This window comes from Suricata suricatta, chromosome 1 (assembly GCF_006229205.1).
Source record: "Suricata suricatta isolate VVHF042 chromosome 1, meerkat_22Aug2017_6uvM2_HiC, whole genome shotgun sequence".
In the NCBI taxonomy this organism is placed as follows: Eukaryota; Metazoa; Chordata; class Mammalia; order Carnivora; family Herpestidae; genus Suricata; species Suricata suricatta.
In genome coordinates, this window is record NC_043700.1 from 129,574,856 (window position 1) to 129,597,226 (window position 22,371).

The 22,371-nt window shown below is 37.3% G+C and overlaps 1 protein-coding gene across 2 annotated transcripts in view; it reads right to left on the bottom strand.

Moving 5' to 3' along the window:
* Positions 1–3,114: 3,114 nt before the first annotated feature.
* The window catches only part of COPS4 (COP9 signalosome subunit 4), a 43,153-nt gene continuing 23,896 nt past the window's right edge, over positions 3,115–22,371 (bottom strand). The window contains exons 5-10 of one of the 2 annotated variants that reach the window (XM_029944028.1): positions 22,072–22,225; positions 21,512–21,662; positions 17,819–17,989; positions 11,953–12,068; positions 9,834–9,918; positions 3,115–3,637 (exon numbers count right to left, since the gene is read on the bottom strand). In XM_029944028.1, the coding sequence (XP_029799888.1) occupies positions 3,504–3,637; positions 9,834–9,918; positions 11,953–12,068; positions 17,819–17,989; positions 21,512–21,662; positions 22,072–22,225 (811 nt within the window). In that variant the 3' untranslated portion in view covers positions 3,115–3,503. The remainder of the gene's footprint in view (positions 3,638–9,833; positions 9,919–11,952; positions 12,069–17,818; positions 17,990–21,511; positions 21,663–22,071; positions 22,226–22,371) is intronic. The other variant, XM_029944037.1, reaches the window with a different exon arrangement.

Genomic DNA, 22,371 nt, shown 5'->3' on the forward strand with positions numbered 1-22,371 from the left:
GTCATAAATGTAGCTCAATCCCTCATTATCTTTTTGGAAAATCAGGCACAAAGCTCCTGAACTAGTCTACCGGCCTCTCGGAACGCAGTTGCCATTACCGTCTTTCCAATTCATCCTATAAACTGCCTGCCACAAGTTAAACTATGAGCATTCTGAAAAAAGAGACCCCAAATTTTCCCTGGTCCTTCATAATACAGGCTCAGTTTACCTCTTTAGCCTATTCTCCTGCCACTTCTTCCTTCATATAATTCCCTATTTTCACTACCTTCAACACACATACATTTTAAAAATTTCAAATTCCACCGCTCATTGACATATTTAGGAAAGCAATGGACTTTTGTATTTTAACTTTGTATTCTACAACTTTGCTATAATTGTTTTTTAGTTCCAGGAATTTTTATTTTTGCTGATTCCTTGGGATTTTCTGTGTAAACCATCATGTCAACTGTGAACAAAGACCGTTTTTTCCTCCTTCTCAATCTGTATAAGTTTCTTTTTTTGATCTTCTTGCATTCTTAGGACTTTTAGTATGATGTTGAGTAAGAATGATGAGGGCAGACATCCTTGCCTTATTCTTGATCTTAGGGGGAAATATACTGGTAATCTAGTTCCTCAATATTAAATATGATGTTAGCCATAGGATATTTTGTAGATTCCCAATCTTAGGGGTAAAGAGCCAAGAAATCTAGTTTCTTAACATTTAAAAAATTTTTTTAATATTTATTCATTTTTGAGAGAGAGAGAGAGAGCCAGAGCATGAACAAGTGAGGGGCAGAAAGAGAGGGAGACATAGAATTCAAAGCAGGCTCCAGGCTATGAGCTGTCAGCATAGAGCCTGATGCAGGGCTCGAACTCACTGCCATGAGATCATGACCTAAGCCAAAGTTGTACACTTAACAGCTGCATGTACCTACCTAGTTTCTCACCATTAGTATGATGTCAGTGATAGTTTTTTTTGTAGATGTTATCAGGTTGAGGAAGTTCTCTTCTATCTCTAGTTGCTTGAGAGTTTCTATCATGAATAGGTGCTGGATTTTTCAAATGCTTTTTATTTTTTTCTGTACCTATTGATACAATCATATAATTTTTCTTCTTTAGCTTGTAGATATGATAGATTACATTAACTTATTTTCAAATGTTGAACCAGCTTTGCATAGCTGGAATAAATCTCACTTGGTTATGGTGTATAGAATTCTTTTTACATATTGCTGAATTTGATTTGCTAACATCTTGTTAAGAATTTTTACATCTATGCAAATAATCCAGTGAAGAAATGGGTAAAAGACATGAATAGACACTTCTTCAAAGGCATCCAGATGGCCAACAGACACATGAAATGATGGTCGTCACTCATAATCAGGGAAATACAAATCAAAACCACAATGAGATACCACTTCACACCTTTCAGAGTGGCTAACATTAACAAATCAGGCAACAACAGATGTTGGTGAGGGTGTGGAGAAAGAAGATCTCTTTTGCACTACTGGTGGGAATGCAAACTGGTGCAGCCACTCTGGAAAAACGTATGGAGGTTCCTCAAAAAATTAAAAATAGAACTACCCTACGACCCAGCAATTGCACTACTAGGCATTTATCCAAGGGATACAGGTGTGCTGCTTTGAAGGGGCACATGCACCCCAATGTTTATAGTAGCACTACCAACAGTAGCCAAAGTATGGAAAGAGCCCAAATGTCTATCAATGGACGAATGGATAAAGAAGATGTATATATACACAATGGAGTATTACTTGGCAATCAAAAGGAATGAAATCCTGCCATTTGCAACAATGTGGATGGAACTAAAGGGTATAATGATAAGTGAAATTAGAGAAAGACAAATATCATATGACTTCACTCATATGAGGACTATAAGATACAAATCAGATGAACATAAGGGAAGGGAAGCAGAAATAATATAAAAACAGGGAGGGGGACAAAAACATGAGACTCTTAAACATAGAGGACATACAGAGGGTTGCTGGAGGGGTTGTGGAGGGGGATGGGCTAGATGGGTGAGGGGCATTAAGGAATCTACTCCTGAAATCATTTTTGCACCATGTACTCACTAACTTGGATGTAAATAAATAAATAAATAAATAAATAACTAAAATGTTGTTTTTATTCTTCCCTGTTGTGTTCTAAGACTTCTTTCTTAGAGCGTGTGTCCTGCAGCTCATAAATTCCACTCTTATTACACTGGAACCCTGTTTGATGGAATAGATTTGGGAAGCAATCTATAATCTTTGATTCTATCTCTGTTTTTTCTTATCCGAGTCCCTGGGCTGTGACCTTCAGAAGTCCTTCCCCCTCCTCTCCCATGACACAGGAAGACTAAAGAGGGCTCAAATTGTGTAACTGCACTTGTTCCAGGTCGGATGAGGCTCCGGTAATGGTAGTTTTCTTTAGAGGGCGGGTCTTTGTCAAGGAAAATGATCCAGGTGTATTTCAAAATAGTTCCTTTCCCCTCCCCTGCCCTGCCTGAAAAACAAGGGATCCTGGGATACTCCTGAGAATCTGATGGGGCTCCTGGGGACAAATCCTAGAACGTGTAGGGGTTCCTGGGGTTGTAACCTTCAAGCTAGTTTACACTCAGCCTCCAGTAACCTGCCCATTACCATTTCACTGTTCATTATCAGTTACTGCTCCAGAAGCTTCTGCTCCAACTTCTCTCAGCTGCAATTCTATCCGCCTGTCTTTCCATTTTGTGGTGGTCTGCCCTGTGACCTCGATTCTCTGGTGGAAATAAGAAAAGCTATTGATTTTCAGCCCATTCAGCCTTTTTCTTACTGTGAAAATGGAGTCAGGACTTCCAAGCTCTTCACATGTTGGAGTTGAAACTGGAAGCTGCCCACAAGCATTTTACAAAAGTCCTTTCCCCATTTTCCCTACAAAGCAAACTGAAATAATCCTGAGGGGCCTTCCCTGATCCCTCTCTGCTCCCTGACAAGCTCCTTCCCACGTGCTCTAGTACTCAGTGCCATTACAAGTACTGCACATACCACCTGTCGGCTCTGTGGGTCTGACCTGGAGAACCGGCATCTCGTTGCACTTCTAGCATGTGGTATAAATCGATGTCTGCTGAATTGAAAGGAAAAATGAACAAAACACTGTTCACTAATTAAAAACAAAGTACTACTTTTATTTGGCTCACTTCTCCATTTATTAGAATTGCCACATTTGGAGAGGCACAAAGCACTTCAGTTTTACATGACTACAAAGTTATCACAAATCCCAAACTTTTTAGCCACAGATATTTCACTTACTCCGTTTAAAGAAAAAGCTTTCGAAACATTTGGGTTAGCTTGATATACAGAGACCCTGAATATACGGTAACTACATATTTTTAAATGCTTGCACGTTCTGTTCTAACGTCTTCTTTAAATGGAATCCAGCATAAAAGGGATTGAAATACATTAAGGTCACGATGCAAATGCTTTGGAGACACAGTGAAACTAATCTGTACAACACTGAACACGATGCAGTGTGCGCAGGTGTGTCAGGATTCACTGAGCCATCTGGGCCTCCAGGGCTTGTGCTGTCCACTCTGGCGCTGTCTGGCTGATCTTCTCCAAGAGGTTATTCACTTGGAAACATAGTGACTGGATCTGTTTGTCCCATGTTGGCAGGGCTTCTCGTGCTAAACAAAAAAAAGAACAATGTGCACAGTTTAACATCACTGCATATATATTCATAGGGAATGTGAGTTAGAGATAATTCATAGTAGTATTAATTTTAAAAAGTTTAAAAATCTTGGCTAATAAAGCTAAAGCTAATGAAGGAATAATTAAGGAAAGCACCCAAATTACTGACACAAAATACAAAACAAAACCAAAAATACACACACTTATACATGTGTGTACTTATTCATGAAAACAAAACTAACCAATCAAAGCACCTCAATCCCCAAAACCACCACAATAAAAGCCTCACTGAAGCCATCTCACTGCCAGTTTTTCTGGATTTGTAAGCCAGTGCAACTTACTAGAGAGAACAAATCTATTTATATAGTCAAGATATTCTCTACTTGACTCTGAAGGATACGTTTTTTAATGATTAAACAAAAAACCAAAAAAATTCATCATGAAAACACAAGGTTTCCCTCTAGAAATGATAAACTTGAGGACGCCTGGGTGGTTTAGTCGATTAAGCATCTGACTTCAACTCCGGTCACAATCTCATGGCTCATGAATTCGAGCCCCGCGTCAGGCTCTGTGCTGACAGCTGGAGCCTGCTTCAGATTCTCTCTCTTGTTGTCCTCTCTCTGCTCCTACTCTGCCTGTCTCTCTCTCTCTCTCAGAAATAATAAACAAAAAAAGAAATGATAAACTTGGGGTGTATCAATTCAAAACAGCACCCAAATTTACAAAAATGGACACTTAATTAATGATAAAAACTAGAATTAAAAAATTTTATAAAGTACATAATTTAAGTAGATTCAAACCATGGTCCCAGATGAAAAGATGGAATATCAGAAAAACAATCTTTCCCTATCAATATATTACATTTTTAAAAATTACAAAGATAATTCCTCTGATCTCTGATTTGCTTCTACATAGGACAAAGTCATTAACTACAGAAGAAATGATGTTTGAGAATAGGCAAGAGAATTTTGCAAATTAAAAACAGTGGCGACCCAGTCAGAAATATCTACAGTGGAATGTTATTCATCCTTAAAAAGGAATAAAGGACTATGTTAAGTGAGAGTCAAGAGGTCACTTAGCATATGACTGCATTTACATCAAGTATTCAGAAAAGGTAAATCCCTAGGGACAAAATTCAGACTGGTGGCTGCCAGGGCCTGGGAGAACTGAGGAGTAACTGCTTACTGGGCACAAGATTCCCTTCTGGGAAGATGAAAATGTTTAGGAACGAGGTTGAGTGGGTGGTTGCACAAGACTGTGAACATACTAAATGCCACTGAATTGTTCACTTTAAAATGGTTAATGTTATGTGAATTTCAACTCAATAAAAATATATTAGTGGAGGGGTAGAAGATGCTTTTCCAACAGTAAGATTCGCTCTAAATTTGTTTATTACCACATTGTTACAGATCAGTGGAAAGAAACTGATTATAGAAAGAGACTCAAACATATATGTGGAACCTAATATATGTCAAAGATCAGAAAATATGTTTTACCTAATAAACAGTGCTTGCAAATTAACAACACATCTTTAAAAAAAGACAACCTAGCCAATACCTTAAAATTATACACAAAAATGAACTGTAAATAGATAAAATTTCTAAATATAAAATAATAAATTAAAAAATTTTTTTACATTTATTTATTTTTGAGAGACAGAAAGAGACAGAGCATGAACAGGGGAGGAGCAGAGAGAGAAAGAGACAAAGAATCTGAAGACAGGCTCCAGGCTCTGAGCTAGTGGTCAGGACAGAGCATGATGTGGGGCTTGAACCCACAAACCGTGAGATCATGACCTGAGCCAAAGTTGGATGTTCAACTGACTGAGCCATAATAAATTTTAGGGGCGGCTGGGTGGCTGAGTCAGTCAAGCAACCAGCTTCGGCTCAGGTCATGATCTCACGGTCCGTGGGTTCGAGCCCCGCATCGGGCTCTGTGCTGACAGCTACCTCAGAGCCTGGAGCCTGCTTCGGATTCTGTATCTCACTCTCTCTCTCTGACTCTCCCCTGCTCATGCTGTTTCTCTCTGTCTCTCAAAAATAAATTAAAAAAATAAAATAAAATAAAATAAAATAATAAATTTTAGAAATGTAAGAGTCACCTTAAGGTGGCGACCGAGCGGCCATTCTGCTGTAGGTCGGAGATCTCAGTGAACCGACGACCCCCACCCCCTCACCTGCAGACCTGGAAGGTCCTGCGCCAGTTTGAAAACAGCCAATCATGAAGCTCCAGCTTCCCATCACCCTGACAGAGGAGGCAACCTATTCCATCCCGCCAGGTCCCTGAAATGCCCTTATTTGATAATCTGCCCTCCCAAGATCAAACCCAGAACCCTCTCACCGATACCACCCCCCTTAATTTAGAAACACAATGGGCAGAATGGGAAAAAATATTTGTAACACAGTAACAAACAAGAGTATATATTATCATTAAACCAAAAGCTATAGCAAATTGATGGTGAGAGGTCTGAAGGAGAGGTGTGGTGCCAGGAAAGAAACAGACCAGAAAAACTACTATCAACTCCACAGAAGAGGAAATGCTAATGGCCAAGGAAAGATATTAAACTTCCCTACTACCAAGGAAATGCACATGAAAACAGTAATGTAGCATTTCACCCCTTAAGTAGCAAAAGACAAAAAGAGGAATAATATATAGCTGTTGAACATTCATTTCCTCATATTGGTGAAAGTGTAAATGGCTACACCTTTCTGGAAAGCAAACTGGCAGTATCCATTAGGGATCAAAATACATATGTTCTTTGATGCACTGTTAGCACTTTTGAGACCTTGCTCTATAGAAGCAGGTGTACCACATATAAAGATGTGCACAAGGAAACCACTTCAATGTCCATCAATAGGTGAATAGTTGAACTCCATGAAATTCTATACAGCTATTAAAACAAATAAATTAGATTTATGTCTACTGACTTGAAAATATGTGCATATTTCAAAGTTTGAAGAACACTATATGCTTAAAATAATTTTTAATTAAAAAAAACTCTATGTTTTTCACATATCTACATTAGCATATAAAAACATACAAAAGGCTTTAGCTTAGTACTTATTATGCCAGGGGGAGGAAAGATATGATGAATTCTTATCTTTATATTTGCAATACTTTACTTGTTAATATGAGCATATTTTTCATGGCAATTCTCTAAATCTAAGAAAACTGGAAAGAATATTACTCTATCAAGCTGTCTTTTCACTTGGTGACACCTCTGCTATATACTATTCATTATGTTCTGTTTGCTTATCCAATACTTATTTTCTTCCCACTACCAGTGTGTGGGACATTGGAACACATGTTCAATATACCATAGAGAACAAAAGAGACTATCTATCAGCAAGAAGCTTAGCTGGGAAGCAGAAACAGACATTTAGACAAATGGTTACAGAAATGAAAAGAACTGTGACTAATGCTAAGAAGAAATTCAGAGTGACATAAGAATATATAACTATAAGCCGTACCAAACCTGGAGAGCCAGGTGAGTCCTTCCGATTAACGTTGCTCAAACTAAGATGTGGGAACAAAAGTAGCTGACAGGATGCTGGTGGAGAGAAGTGGATATTTCAGAATGTCTGATGTGGGAAGGAATTTAAAATGCTAGAAAGAAACAAAAAGACCTATGTGGTTGGATTAGAAAGAGAAAGTTATAAAGATCAAGCAGAACCTGTTGGACTTTGTTCTATAAGCCGTGAGGAAGCCATTCGTTACAGTGTCAAAGGAGAGAACAACACAACCTAATAATTTGTTTTTTATTTTTGTTTGTTTACATTTTTAAAAGTAAAGATCATAATCATTCTGGCTATACTATGGCAACTGGCCTAGAGAGGAGCAACTGTGAGGGAAAACTGTCACTGGCTAGTGGCAGTAAGAAATGAAGACAAGTGTGTGGGTTCCAGATACACCTAGGAGGTATAACTGAAAGGATTCTGGGCAGCAAAGAAGAGGGATCAAGGATAAGGAACGCTGGAGGAAGTGAATAATGTAGCTTTGGGTGGGCTGGCTGGCAGGTGGAGGCAGGAAGGAGATAGAGTAAATTCACTTTTGGATATGTTCATTCAGAGATGCTCAACAATCAGCCATGTGGAAAATACCTAGCACTCAAGTAGCACCATCAGGTCTAGGACTCAGAAGAGAAATTTACACTAGAAAAGCAAATGTGAGCACTGTCTGCATAGAGACAGCAACTGAATTAATGGGAAGAGATGAGATTACCAAGCAAACTTAGTGGCGGAAAAGGCCTTGGGAGTCAGCCCTCAGCAACTCCAATATTTACGTGTAAAGGCACTACATGTAAAGACGACTGGAAGAATACCTGGAGAAGGAAAAGGAAAAGCAGGAGAATGGGGTGAAGGAGAGGACAGAAGCCATGATGGTATGGGTGGTGGGGACGGTTCAAAAAGGAGTGGTATGCTGAAACCTCAAAATGAGTTCCGAGAAACAAAAGTATTTTTGTTAAAATGAGAAAGACCCAAGTATGTTTAAATACTAAAAAAAAATTTTTAAGTTATTTATTTATTTTGAAAGAGAGAGAGACAGAGAGAGAGTGCATACAAGCAGGAGAGAGGCAGAGAAGGGAGACAGAATCCCAAGCAGGCCCTGTGTCATCAGCGCAGAGCCCAGCGTGGGGCTTGAACTAATGAACCACAAGATCATGATCTGAGCCGAGATCAGAGCTGGACACTTAACCGACCTAGCCGCCAGGTGCCTCCAAGTATGTTCAAATACTGATGGGAAAAAGCTGACAGAGCAAGAAAAGGTGAAAACTGATTAAACAATGGCTAATTTTAGGTTCCTGAAAAACTGTTATTGAGGGGTAGAGGCAGGGGCAACTGTCAAAGAAGGGAGCCAAAGCACAAGGAGAAGAACTGGAAAAGGAGACAGAAAACACCTCCAGCATAACAAAAACGAAGAAAAAGATATAACTAGATGATATTTAAAAATGAGAAGTTGTTTTTTTTAAATGTTTATCTTTGAGAGAGACAGAGTGTTACCAGGGGAGGGGCAGAGAGAGAGAGGGAGACACAGAATCCGAAGCAGGCTCTAGTCTCTGAGCTGTCAGCACAGAGCCTGACATGGGGCTTGAACTCATGAACCGCGAGATCATGACCTGAGCTAAAGTCGGACACTTATCCAACTGAGCCACCGAGGCACCCCTAAAATTCAGAAGTTTGACAAACTGATAAATCTGATAAAGAAGTTAATTTAATTTCACCAAAAGATTTTTTTCCTGTGAAATAGGAAACAAGTGCTGAGAGTGAAGGAGAAAAGTCAGAGATTCAAGAAAAATGAAATCTAAAATACCCATTGCAGAATAGAAAACAAGAGTAGCCTAGAGAAATGTATCAAGAATCCCAGGTACTGCCGAGAACCCACGACCTTGACTTTGCAGTGGTATCAACCTCCAGCAATAGTAGTTACGTACTCATGCACTGGAATGAAAAAGATGCAGGATGGGTTCATCCCAGATGAAGTTTTGCTGGACAGTCAGAACAAACAGTTAACAGGCACGTGATCTAGGGCATTTGTGAAACAGTAACTGACATAATGAATCAGGGACTCTATGGGTAGGAAAGAGTAGTAAAGCCAAAAAAGCGCTGAGCTGACTGGAAAAAAGTAAAAGTTAATGGACTGGAGGCTTGAAGGCAGTCAAGGAAGAGCTGAAGTGGACGTAACAGACATAGACTGCTAGGAAGACAGGAAAAAGGTTATGCAGAGAAAGGGGCCTTTCAAATTAAAATTTCACCAGTAGGACAGTTCCAGGACCTGGAAGGTCCAGGGTGTAAATGAGGTAGGAATGGGGGCAGAGTGGGTAATACACAACCGGAGAGTCAAGAGACTGACTTCTCTGTCTGCCTCCATTAGTTTAGTGAGCTGCTGAAGAGGAAATCAACTGGCATTTCTACATGCCTGATACATGGTATGTGGTTAAAATATGTTTGAGGAGTAAATGAATGAACTGGTAAGATGATTCCATCTTCCAATTTTTCCATGGCATAAAAAAATGCTGTGTTAAACAGATTCATGAATATAAGCTCATAAAAATTATTCTAGATTATTTCTTTGGAAAATAAGCTCATACTGGCAGTAATATGCTACATTAAAGGAAATATTTGTGATCTTAATCACAAATAGACTACAGTTTACTGACATTTCATTATGGCAAAAATAAGCAAAAGCTCTTACTTTCAAAATGAACTATTCCATCAATCTGATCAATAAATCCATTCATACGTCCTTCTGTTATCATTTGTGATGCTATCTTTTCTGCCTGTAAAAGAAAATCCAAAAATATTCTCATAAACTTGAATTATCATATCTAATAGTTACTCATATGTAAGAGAACTGAAATCTCTTGGTGTAGCTACCCACATACTTTCCGTATGTGTTCATGTGCCATCCATTACAAGAGTAAATCTAGGAGCGCCTGGGTGGCTCAGCTGGCTAAGCATCTGACTTCGGCTCAGTCATGATCTTACGGTTCATGGGTGCGAGCCCCACATCGGGCCCTGTGCTGACAGCTTAGAGCCTGGAGCCTGCTTTGGATTCTGTGTCCCTCTCTTTCTGCCCTTCCCCTTTTCTCGCTGTCTCTCTCTCTCAAAAATAAACAAACATTTATGTCTTTTATTTATTTTTGAGAGACAGCACGAGCAGGGGAGGGTCAGAGAGAGAGGGAGACACAGAATCTGAAGCAGGCTCCAGGATCTGAGCTGTCAGCACAGAGCCCGATGTGGGGCTCGAACCCACGAACTGTGAGATCATGACCTGAGCCAAAGCTGGAGCCACCCAGGTGCCCTTAAACAAACATTAAAAAAACAACAACAACAACAAGTAAATCTAGTAAAGCTCCCTATTTTATTCCCCAATTCTTCCTAGGTATAACTGATTATTTTAAGTTAATTGGGATATTTTCTTGTTGTCAGATTTTGGACAGGAACCTAATGCTCTTAAAAATTTTTTCCTCTGCTTAAAATCAAACTAACAGTTTTTCTTCTTACTGACATGCACATCCAGGAACACCCAAACAAACCAGTTTTTCCTTTTACTTCATCTAAATTTTCAGTGTTTATCACCTAAAAAATTCTTTAAGAAAGTAGTATTTCTGAAGAAAAAATTGTAAGGAGGAATGATCTTCAAACTTAAGAGATAATTAAAAAGGAGCACCTGGCTGGCTCAGTTGGTAAAGCATGCAATTCTTGATCTTTTAGTTAAGAGTTCAAGCCCCACATTGGGTATAGAGGGATTAATAAAAGCAATCATTCATTAAAAAAAATAAATAAATGGGAATTAAGAGGATTTAGAAGATAATTAAAGGGAACCAAAAGGTCCTCTACCTAATTCCTAAAGACATGTTCCATGTTTATTACATGTAAGAAAACTGGCTATGACTTTGTCACGATAGTAATTCTGACCATCTTCACAATCAATCCTAAACACACTGACTAGCATTTATTGTTAAGTATATATTCACTTCCCTAAGTCTCAGCCTAAGAAGGAAGTATCTTTTAATGGCAATTTTAGTTTTGTTTCCCAAATTGTTCCACTTCCTGTACTGTGTATTGAATATGCATAAGTAAAGGAACTTTGTTAGGAATTCTAAGTTACATTTTCTCACCAGATAAAACAGGACGTAACCATTACTACAGGACTTTAAAGTATGCAAGTTAGACAAAAGTAAGGTTGATTGCTTAGTTTTACTCTTATTTAAAATTAAGAGAATGTTTTGTAAATGATACCTGAAATACCGTCTAAATACTATTGATACTTAGTTGGCATTTGTACACAGCCAACCAAACTCTTATCATGACTAAAAATGAAATTAATTTCCTAGTAACTCAGTCAAATTAAGATAAATCAAGCAGAAGTTACAAGAGAACAGCCTGGAGAATTTCCATTGTCATTCTTTCAAAGAGATGAAATATTTAACCTGTGAGTCAATCCAGAGCAGAAAAAAGTAAGGCGTGTATCAAAATCTTAAGTTTGTCAGAAATCAAAAACCACTATGAACTGGATTTAAACAGACACTAAACAAAGATTCTCACAAAATGGGCATCATAATCTGGAACCCTTTTTAGATTTTCATTCTGGTTTACTTTATCATGAAATACAGTTTAAAAGAAGCAAAAAACAAATACAATTCCATTACAGTACTACTGTAACATTCAGATGGTTTATTTCCATTTTCCTGAGGGTTTTATGTGTATTTTTATTGCAGTTGCCAATATTTATCAGTTATATATTTTCTCACTACATCAATAGTTTAGTCTCTTAACTTCTCTTTTATCTATTGGAAACAAGAAAATACCTTAGCTGCAGGGATCTCTAGAAGAGCTCCAAGTTCTTCAAAGGTAATATTATTATATAATTTGCTTGCAGACAACAAATTGTGTTCAATAACAGCTCTGTCCAAGATGCTAGAACCTTAAGTAAATATAAATTAGACAGTTTTAAGTTTGAAACTTGTCTTACACTTTTAAAATACTCATCCTTTTTTCCTAAAAATTTCTAGACATATAGCAACTCATAATTATTGTCTTTATTCCTCTTACCAAATTTTAAAAGGAAAATGACTTATTTAGTAAAATCTGAATAATATACAATTAAATACAAATAACATATTGAGAAAATGAGTGATTAGCAAATAGTTACTAACCGGTTGAATGGATTTAACCCTTAAGGTTTGGAGTTTTACTTCCCTGCCGTAGCTATCAGATTCCTTAACTTTACTTTTCTCGGTGTGAACACAAACTTTTGTTAGCAAGTAGTGGCAAACCCGCCATGCAACCTCTTATACAAGCTTGATGAAGTCAGTACATATACAGCTCAGCAGAAATACCTCTTTTCTTTTGGGCACTCCGTAAGCACCTTACTGTGACGCAAAGATGAGAAATGTCTGGAAGGCAGCGCCAGCCACCCATGAGAGAGCAGCCACAGCATCCTCCCGTAAGGGAAGTAATGTAAGGCACCCATTCTGAAGGTGCCTGACTTGCTAGGCTCACACTATTCTTTTTCTTACAAGTTTTATGGAGATATAATTGACATATAGTATTGTTTTAATTAACAATGATTTTTTTGAATTTTTATTTAAACCCCAGTTAGTTAACATACAGTGTAACATTAGTTTCAGGTGTAGAATCTAGTGATTCCTCATTTCCATACATCATCTTTGCTCATCACAAGTGCACTCCTTAATCCCCATCACCCATTTAACCAACCCCTCACCCTGTCCACTTCCTCTCCAGTAACCCTCAGTTTCTTCTCTATAGTTAAGAATCTGTTTTCTGGTTCATGTTCATGTTTTGTTTTTTAAATTCCAAATGAATGAAATCATATGGTATTTGTCTTTCTCTGATTTATTTTACTTAGTATAATATTCTCTAACTCCATCCATGTCATGGCAAATGGCAAGATTACACTCTTTCTGATGGCTGAGTAATATTCTCCCATGTCTGTCTGTCTGTCTATCTATCTATATATAATATCTTTATCCATTAATCAGTCAGTGGACATTTGGGCTCTTTCCATAATTTAGTTAGACATTCTGACAGGTGTGAGGTGATATCTCATTGTGGTTTTGACTTGTATTCCCCTGATGAGAGTGATGATGAGCATCTTTTCATGTGCCTATTAGTTACCTGTATGTCTTCTTTGGAAGAAATATCTCTTCATGTATCCTGCCCATTTTTTACTGAATTATTTGGTTTTTTTGGCATTAAATTCTGTAAGTTCTTTATATATTTTGGATACTAACCCTTTATCAGAAATGACCTATAATAGTAGGAGTTTAAGGTGTACAACATAATGATTTGATATATGTATCTATTGTGAAATGATTACCACAATAAATTTAGCTAACATCCATTACCTCACTTAGTTAAACAATTTTTTTTCTTGTAGTGAGAACTTTTAACATCTACTCTCTCAGCAACTTTCAAATATAAAGACCTAAATAAATGGGAAAATAGGAAGACTTAATATTGTTAAGATGGCAATAGTCTCCAAGTTGAACTATGGACTCAGTGTAATTCCTATCAAATTTCCAGCTGGCTTCTTTGCAGAAACTGACAAACTGATTTTAATTAAAAATATTTTTTGTTTATTTATTTATTTTGAGAGTGGGTGGAGGGACAGAGGGGAAGAGAGAGATAATCCCAAGTAGGCGCTGATATGAGGCCTGTGAGATCAGTTTGTGAGATCATCAGTTTGTAAGCTCATGACCTGAGCCAAAATCAAGAGTTGGACGCGGGGCGCCTGGGTGGCTCAGTCGGTTAAGCCTCCGACTTCAGCTCAGGTCAGATCTCACATTCATGGGTTCGAGCCCCGCGTCGGGCTCTGTGCTGGCAGTTAGCTCAGAGCCTGGAGCCTGCTTCTGGTTCTGTGTCTCCTTCTCTCTCTGCCCCTTCCCCTCTCAGGCTCTGTCTCTCTCTGTATCAAAAATAAATAAAACATTAAAAAAAAAAACTTAAAAAAAAAAAGAGTTGGACGCTGAACCGACTAAGCCAATCAGGCAGCTCTTCAAAAATTTTTTTACATAGGCTCCATGCTCATCATGGAGCCCAACATGGGGCTTGAACTCACGGCCTTGAGATCAAAACTTGAGCTGAGATCAAGAGTCGGACACCTAACCGACTGAGCCACCCCGGTACCCTACAAACTGATCTTAGAATTCATTCTATTGGGATTCAGAGAAGACAAAACAATCTCAAAAAAAAAAAAAGAAAAAGAAAGAAAAAGAAACCAGAAACCCCCCCCCAAAAACCAAAAACCTGAGGGTGGAGGACTCAAATGTCCTGATTTCAAAACCTGCTACAGAGCAACCAAGGGGCTCCTGGGTGGTTCACCTGACTGAGCATCTGACTCTGGATTCTGGCTCAGGTCATGAACTCATGGTTCTTGAGTTTGAGCCCTGCATCAGGCTCTGTGCTGATGGGACAAAGCCTGCTTGGGATGCTCTTTCTCCCTTTCTTTGCCCTCCCCATGTTCATGCTCTCTCCTCCTCTCTCTCTCAAAATAAATGAATAAATTTTAAAAAATAAGAGCAACCAAGACAGTGTGGCATAAAGATAGGCATATAGAATAAAGGAACAGAGAATTGAGATTCCAAAAATAAACTTCCACACTTATGGTCAACTGATTGTCAACAAGGATGCCAAGATAATTCAATGGGGGAACTTCTAGTCTTTTCAATAAATGGTTCTGGGACAGCTGGATATCCACATGCAAAAAATAAACATTGGATCCCTATCTTACACCAAATACAAAAAATGAACTCAAACTGAATAAATATCTACATGTAAGAGATACTACTATAAAACTTAAAGAAGAAAACACAGCAAATCATGACCTTGGATTAGGCAATGGTTTCATAGATAGGACACTGAACACATGGGCAACAAAAACAACAAAAAACCCCAGATACACTGGGTTTTCATCAAAACTTTAATGTTTCAAAGGACACCATCAAAGTGAAGAAACAACACACCGAATGGAAGAAAATACCGGCAAATCGTCTTCTAATGATTAGGTCTAGAATATATAAACAATTCCTACAACTCAGTAACAGAAGGGCAAATAACCTAATTTAAAACTGAAAAGGATCTGAATAGACTTTTCTCTAAAGATATAAAAATAACCAATAGGTACACACAAAAACTCTACCTCATTAAACTCAGGGAAATGTAGATCAATGCAAATCACTAGGATACGTAAATCAAACAGACTGATAATAAATGTGCAAGGAATTACTGAGAAATTAGAACCCTCAGACATAGCTGGCAGGAATGTAAAAAAGGAACAAACTACTTTTGAAAACAGTCTGACAACTTTTCAGAAGACTAAACAGAGTTATCATATGATCCAGTCATTTCACTCCTAGGTATACACCCAGAAGAAGTAAAAACCTGTGTCCATATAAAACCTTGTACATGAATGTTCATAGCACCATTATTAATAGCCCCAAAGTAAAAATAACCTAAATGTTCTGTAACTAATGAAGATATAAAATGTGGTATGTCCATATAACTATTTGGCAATAAAAAGGAATAAAGTAATGATAAATGCTACAACATGGATAAACATTTTGCCAAGTGAAAAGTCACTCACAAAAGGCTATACAGTGTGTGATTCCACTTATATAAAATGCCCAACACAGGCAAATCTATTGAGCAGAAAGTAGATCAGTAGTAATGTTATACAACTCCAGGAATATACTAAAGAACAATTAATTGTAATTAAAAAAATATGTTTCAAGATTGCTAATGTATGGTTGCAATGCCAATAGACAAAAATGTCTGTGGGCACCTGGGTAGCTCAGTCAGTTAAGTGTCCAACTTCAGCTCAGGTCATGATCTCACGGTTTGGGAGTTTGAGCCCCACATTGGGCTCTGTGCTGACAGTTTGGAGCCTGAAGCCTGTGTCTCCCTCTCTCTGCCCCTTCCCTGCTCATACGCTGTCTCTCTCTCTCAAAAATAAATAAACATTTAAAAAACTTAAGCAAAAATGCCCGAAGGAGATAAAGAAGGAAAGCAGTAAGGTCTAAAATGGAAGAAGATGACAGAGCACCCATCCTCTCTGTAAAGTTCTGTGTGAGAAATCTAGGAATCATTTGCATCCTCAGAGGTCCTAGCGAGTATCTTTCTTTTCAGGAAAGAATTCTGTGATTATACCCTTTTCACATTTTTTTCCCCCATGGCTAGAAGCTCAAAGTCAAATATGAAGCTTCACTATATCAATTCTGGAAACTTTTTCTTTTTATCCATCTTTTAACTAGTTTGTCAAATATCTTCTTGCAAAAAGAATTTAGAACTGCTCAGAAGAATACACAGAAGACAAGAGAATTTAAAAGCAGCAACAATCAACACACACGCACGCACACACATACACACTATTTATAGGTGGGTTACAAATTTAATAAGTTTTCTAGCAGCCAAGATAAGAACAAACCAGTTTTTCAACTCAGGTGTGTTTAATAAGATAAAAACCAACTGTTCAGGAGAATCACAACTAACCCTTAGACTGTGAAGGAATTTTTCCTGAGAATCTGCATAACAAATATCCTATAGAAAAAAATATATCTCTTCTAGAAAGAAACATGAGAATCAATGAGTTTGCTTCTTGATTTTTTGTTTTTAATTTTTCCATATTTATCTATTTTTAAGAGAGAGAAAGCCATAGAGTGAGCAGGGAAGGGGCAAATAGAGAGAGAGGAGACAAAGAATCCCAAGCAAGCTCCATGCTTTCAGCACAGAGCCCGAAGTAGGGGTTGAACTCACAAACTGTGAGATCATGACCTGAGCCAAAACTAAGAGTCGGACGCTTAACCGACTGAGCCATTCTGGTGCCCCTCAACTAGTTTGCTTCTTAAAATACAAATTAAATGAAGGAAATTCAATGGGAGGTCACTCTAATCACATCAAGGATCTGGTTTAACTCTGGCCCGTAAGATTGAGTGAAGTGTATACCTTCTAGCAAACCCCTGCATAAATGACTCTTCATAGATAATTCTCTGTGATAGAGGATGACACTAACTATAAGAAGTGAGTCTAACAGATCTGTATATTGACCTTGACCCTTTTCATGTTTCTGATGGTCTTTACGTATATTTTTATTATTACATAAGTTACTGTTATAAACTTCTTTAAAATCTCTATAGATAAATCTACACAAAGTAACTGATGCTATAAATCAACAACTTATTGAAAACTTCTTTTCTGGAAAAGGTAACTTGACTTAAGCAAATACACCCCTGAGTACGAAATATGACACCAAGTTCTATTCTTATAGCCAAAACGTTCACCCTGATTAACCTTAGGCAAGCTACTGTGCCAAATTTTGCTCTATCTAAAATAGGACTGGATGACTGTACTCTATTACAAACTGATGCTTAAGAGTAATTAAGGTACTTACCGAAGGGTTTGAGTTGTTTAAAAACCAGGCCTATAATTCTGCCTTTACAGTTTCTAAAAATGCATTATTCTACAATATGTTTTCCAATAGGACTTTTATAATTCAAACCCATATCTGTATATAATACTCATCTTCAATCAATATTGCTTATCAAATGTATAAAAATATTATAGAAAGATATCAAGATGCTTCAAATTTAATACACTTTCCACTAGAGTGTACCTAAATATTTATTCTCACATATATTTATAAGACATGATTATTACCATCAGCTGTAGTTGCTTTTTGGTGAGGCATCAGCATGGCGGCAAATTCTTGAAGCTGATTTCCTCTGATGATCCTGTCAAGGTACATTTTCTCTAGGATCCCATAAGCAGCAAGTTGCTGGCATCTTTCATCCTTAAAAAGAGTAGCTAGCATCCGAGAACGTTGCTGTCCTAAGGGAAACAAATGAGCATCAAATATTTTCAAAATCTATTTCTCCAATAAAAAACTATGTTATGACTCTATTCTTGCCGACTAAAATATACAGCCAATTCTCGTGATTTGTGGCAGTTAATGTTCTACAAAGTTGCTGCCAATTCCTGCTGCTAAAGCCAATACAGGATTAGGCTCTTATGAGCCTCTGAACACATTTGTTTTTGTCAACTGATCAATATGTAACCTTGCTTTATGTGTGTTTCTGTGTTAAAGGCACTTTATTTAATATGTATTGTCAATTCATTGTTCACAATGATACATAATGAGGGAATGTCATGATGGCCTATAATGAAAGAAAGCAAATGTGACAAAAAGCTAAGGAAATTTAGGGGGGGAAAAGTAATAAAGGGGAAGTAGCCCTGCTAGATAATAAAACATATTATGAAACAATTAATGATAATGGCAATAGCATTGCACTAGTATATCCATAAATAGGCTAATTAATGGAATAGAATACTAGGTCTAGAAATCTATAATGTGCTAAATCATCAGGGAAAAAAGATTACTTAATATAGGATACTAGGTCTAATAGCCATTTAGAAAAAAAAAAGGCTAATTCCCTATCTCATTCTTTATACCAAAATAAATCCAAATGGATTAAGATTTGCAGGAAAACTGAAGAAATAGGAAAAACTAATCTAAAGTAATCTGAGGCAGGGGGATGGGGAATGCCAGTTGGAGACAGTGACTGGAAGGAAGCATCAAAGTAAAATGTGAAAGTCTAAAGCAGCAATTCTCAAAGGGGGTCTCGAAGACCCTTCCAGGGGTCAGTCAGTGAACCAACACTATTTTATAATATAAAAACACCCTTCACGTTTTTCACTGTGTTGGCACTTGCACTGCTGGTGCAAGAGCAATGGCGGCTGAAACAGCCGGCACCACTGCACAAATCAAGGCCGTGGCACTGGCAACGAACCGTACCGTACCGCACATTCAACAGTCAAAAGACAATTTGCAGCAGGAAGGAATTATTTTTATTAGGTACTCACGCTTGAGAGCACATCTTTTTAATATTCTGTGCGACAAAATGGGAAATGTACATGAGGCCCTTCCGCTGCCAACCGAAGAACAAGGGCTGTCCCAAGGGAACAGTGCAAGCTGAACACCATTTACGTACGACAATGACCAACAGACAAAAAGATGGGTGTTCAGACTTGGGCATTTGGTAGATACTTCTTAGAAAATGAACAAAGCGAGCCTATCAAGTCCAACCAACAGTATTTGTTGTCCCTGGTAAAATTAGAATTTTCAAGAAAAAAATCAGAATTTTAAAGAACTTCTATCTACCACCGGGAGCTTGACAGCTCTCCAATAGTTAAGTTTTTCCAGTAAGATCAGGTGTGATATATTCAAATGTAATTTTTATATGTTGTATAATAAAGTATGTCAATATTTGGAAGCTCTGCATAAGTTAGTGAACCAATATTTTCCAAACAACCAAACACAATGATACAAAATGGAATAAAGGATCTATTCAAGTGCAAGACAGACCAAGACTTTAACAAAGCTCACTGATACGGTTTCAGATGCCACACTGCAACTAACCTATAAGAAACTAAGCCACTTGTCAAGTGTAGCATCAAAGTATATCACAATTTCTGAAAAAGCCATTATTAATAAGCCTCCTTTTTCCAATGACACACTGTGAGCTGGATTTTCTTCATACACTTCTTCTAAAACAACATATCAAAGCAGACTGATTGCAGAAGTATTTTTAAGAATTCAGCTTAAAAAGAAAATCAGTTTTTGTCTGTTAAGATAGACATTGACAGGATTTGAAAAGATGTAAAAACAATTCCATTATCTTAACTTTTCTAATTTTGGAAAATACAGTTATTTTATAAAAATGTTACTTCGTATTTATATGTAATGGACTTATGATTGCTACTTTTAAATGAATTCATATTTTTAAAATATCTCATCTCAATTCCTAATACAGTATATCCTAATAGATATAACCTACATAAGCAAATGCTTTTTAAGGTTCTCAATTTTTCAGTGTAAAGGGGTCCTGAGACCAGAGGATTTAGGAACCTAAGGTACTGAAACAAAACATGTGGGAATTTAAAATACTTAATTTCAGAGTAGGAAAAACCTTTCTAAGCAAGTAAACAAAACCCAGAATCCATAAAAAAAAAGATGAATATATTTAACTGTATAAAAATAGTTTCTGCATGGGAAAAAATGCACCAAAAATGAGACAATGAACTGGGGGAAAAATTATTAAATTTCTTATATACATGAGGCGCTTTCCCAAGTCACCAAGATAAAAACTCAAAGCCTGGCTAATAAAAATAGATAATTCACTCAAAAAATACAGGTTTTTCAATAATGATTTTTCTTAACATATGAAAAGATGCTCAAGAGCATCCCTAGTAAATGAAATGCAAATTAAAACTGGAGTGAAATGCTACCTTTTCATCCACTAGATTAGCACAGGTAAAAACATTTCATCACGCAGGTGCGAGAAGTCAGGTCTGCATGGACACTGCTGCCTGGAGGGTAACACTAAAGGGCAATGTATAATTTGTAGCCAAAGTTTAAAGGTACATATCCTGGGACTCAAGAATTTAACCTATACATGTATTCATATATGTGCATTATCACTATAGCACTGTTTGTAACTGACTAAATAAATTATAATAAAGCCAGACAACAGAAAATGAAAAAGAACGAGTGATATGTATTGACATATCAGTGATGTATAGGTACAGGAAAAAAAGAGGTGGCAAAGTGTGTATATCACGCTACCATTTATTAAAAAAAAAGGGGACACAGACACTTCTACATTGAAGGAAATACAAGTAACTGGTAAAAAAGTTTGTTAGAACTGGAAGCAGACCACATTAGGTACTGCCTTTTTAGTAACAAAAATGTAATAAGATCACTGCTTCATAATGAAATGTATAGTGTGAACATGTTATTAGGTTCTCAACCAACCAGATGAAGAATGTACATTCTAAAAATGATTTAGAAAAGCCACAGTTTAGAATTACCAGCATTTCTTCCCAATGCCCTGTTTTATAAGCTGAGTGATTTACATGCTATGATTTAGTTAAAAACAAAGAGTATTTTTCATATCTACCAAACAAAAGGATAAACGTGAGATCTACAACTAAGGTTTGAAGGTTGAAAAAGATCTCAAAAGCAGTACTTTAAGTATTACCAATCTCTAGATTTTAATTTTAACTTCCCTTTATGTAATTCTCACATAATTTTATAATTCATTTTTAAGTGATATTAGGCGAACTAAACTTCATATTATCTCTATTACTTCTAACACATGTAGGTAAGACTGATACATGCATATTCAAACATTTTCGAAGTTAAACGTTTAAACTAAATTTACCATAATTGTAGATATAAGACCGCCCCTTGAAGAATAAATAGTTCCTTACTACATCCTCCAATAGTAACAAACCTGAAATTATTAAGCAAAGATAACTGACTGTTCGTGAAAGCACAAATTACACGCTTACCTGCTGATGCTAGGATGGTACAGTGCAAAGCATGCTTTAAGGCCTCTAGTCTTTCACTTTCGTGCACTATTGTCTTGTAGGAGAGCTCATTGTACCTTTGTGCAGCTTCAATGAATTTTCTTCTATAATCAAGAACACGTGCATAGCAGACCTACAGAGGGGAAAATGTTTCAATTAGGGGGGAAAATTAAGAATCAAAGCCAGGGGTGCCTGGGTGGCTCAGTCGGTTAGGCATCCGGCTTCTGGCTTCGGCTCAGGTCATGATCTCGCAGTTCATGGGTTCGAGCCCCGCGTCGGGCTCTGTGCTGACAGCTAGCTCAGAGCCTGGAGCCTGCTTCCGATTCTGTGTCTCCCTCTCTCTCTGACCCTCCCCTGCTCACACTGTCTCTCTCTGTCTCTCAAAAATAAATAAAAAACATTAAAAAAAAAAGAATCAAAGCCAAAAATAAAAGAGAGAGAGAATTTCTAATATATAACACCATTGATCAGATATTCTGGAGTAGCTCAGTATAGTAGGATTCTCCAATACAAAATTAATTCCAAACCAGTTAATCTGTTACCTTATAATGTATCTGTAACTGTTCATTGGTGGATTCATTCTGAAGCAATGATGCTCGATTTATGTAAGCCTCTGCCTGTACTGGGTCGTCATCCTCCAGATACAGCCTCGCAATCTTCAGGTAAGTCTCCAGCTTGTAATCTACATTGTACTGCCTAGGATATAACAGAAAGACTAAATATTTTATCAAGAAAATTTTTAGGAGTGGTAGGAAATATACTTTTCCTTATATATATTCTGTTAATATAAGGAAATCAAATTTTTACTGCATTAGAAAAAAACCTAAAACATATTTCCAAAA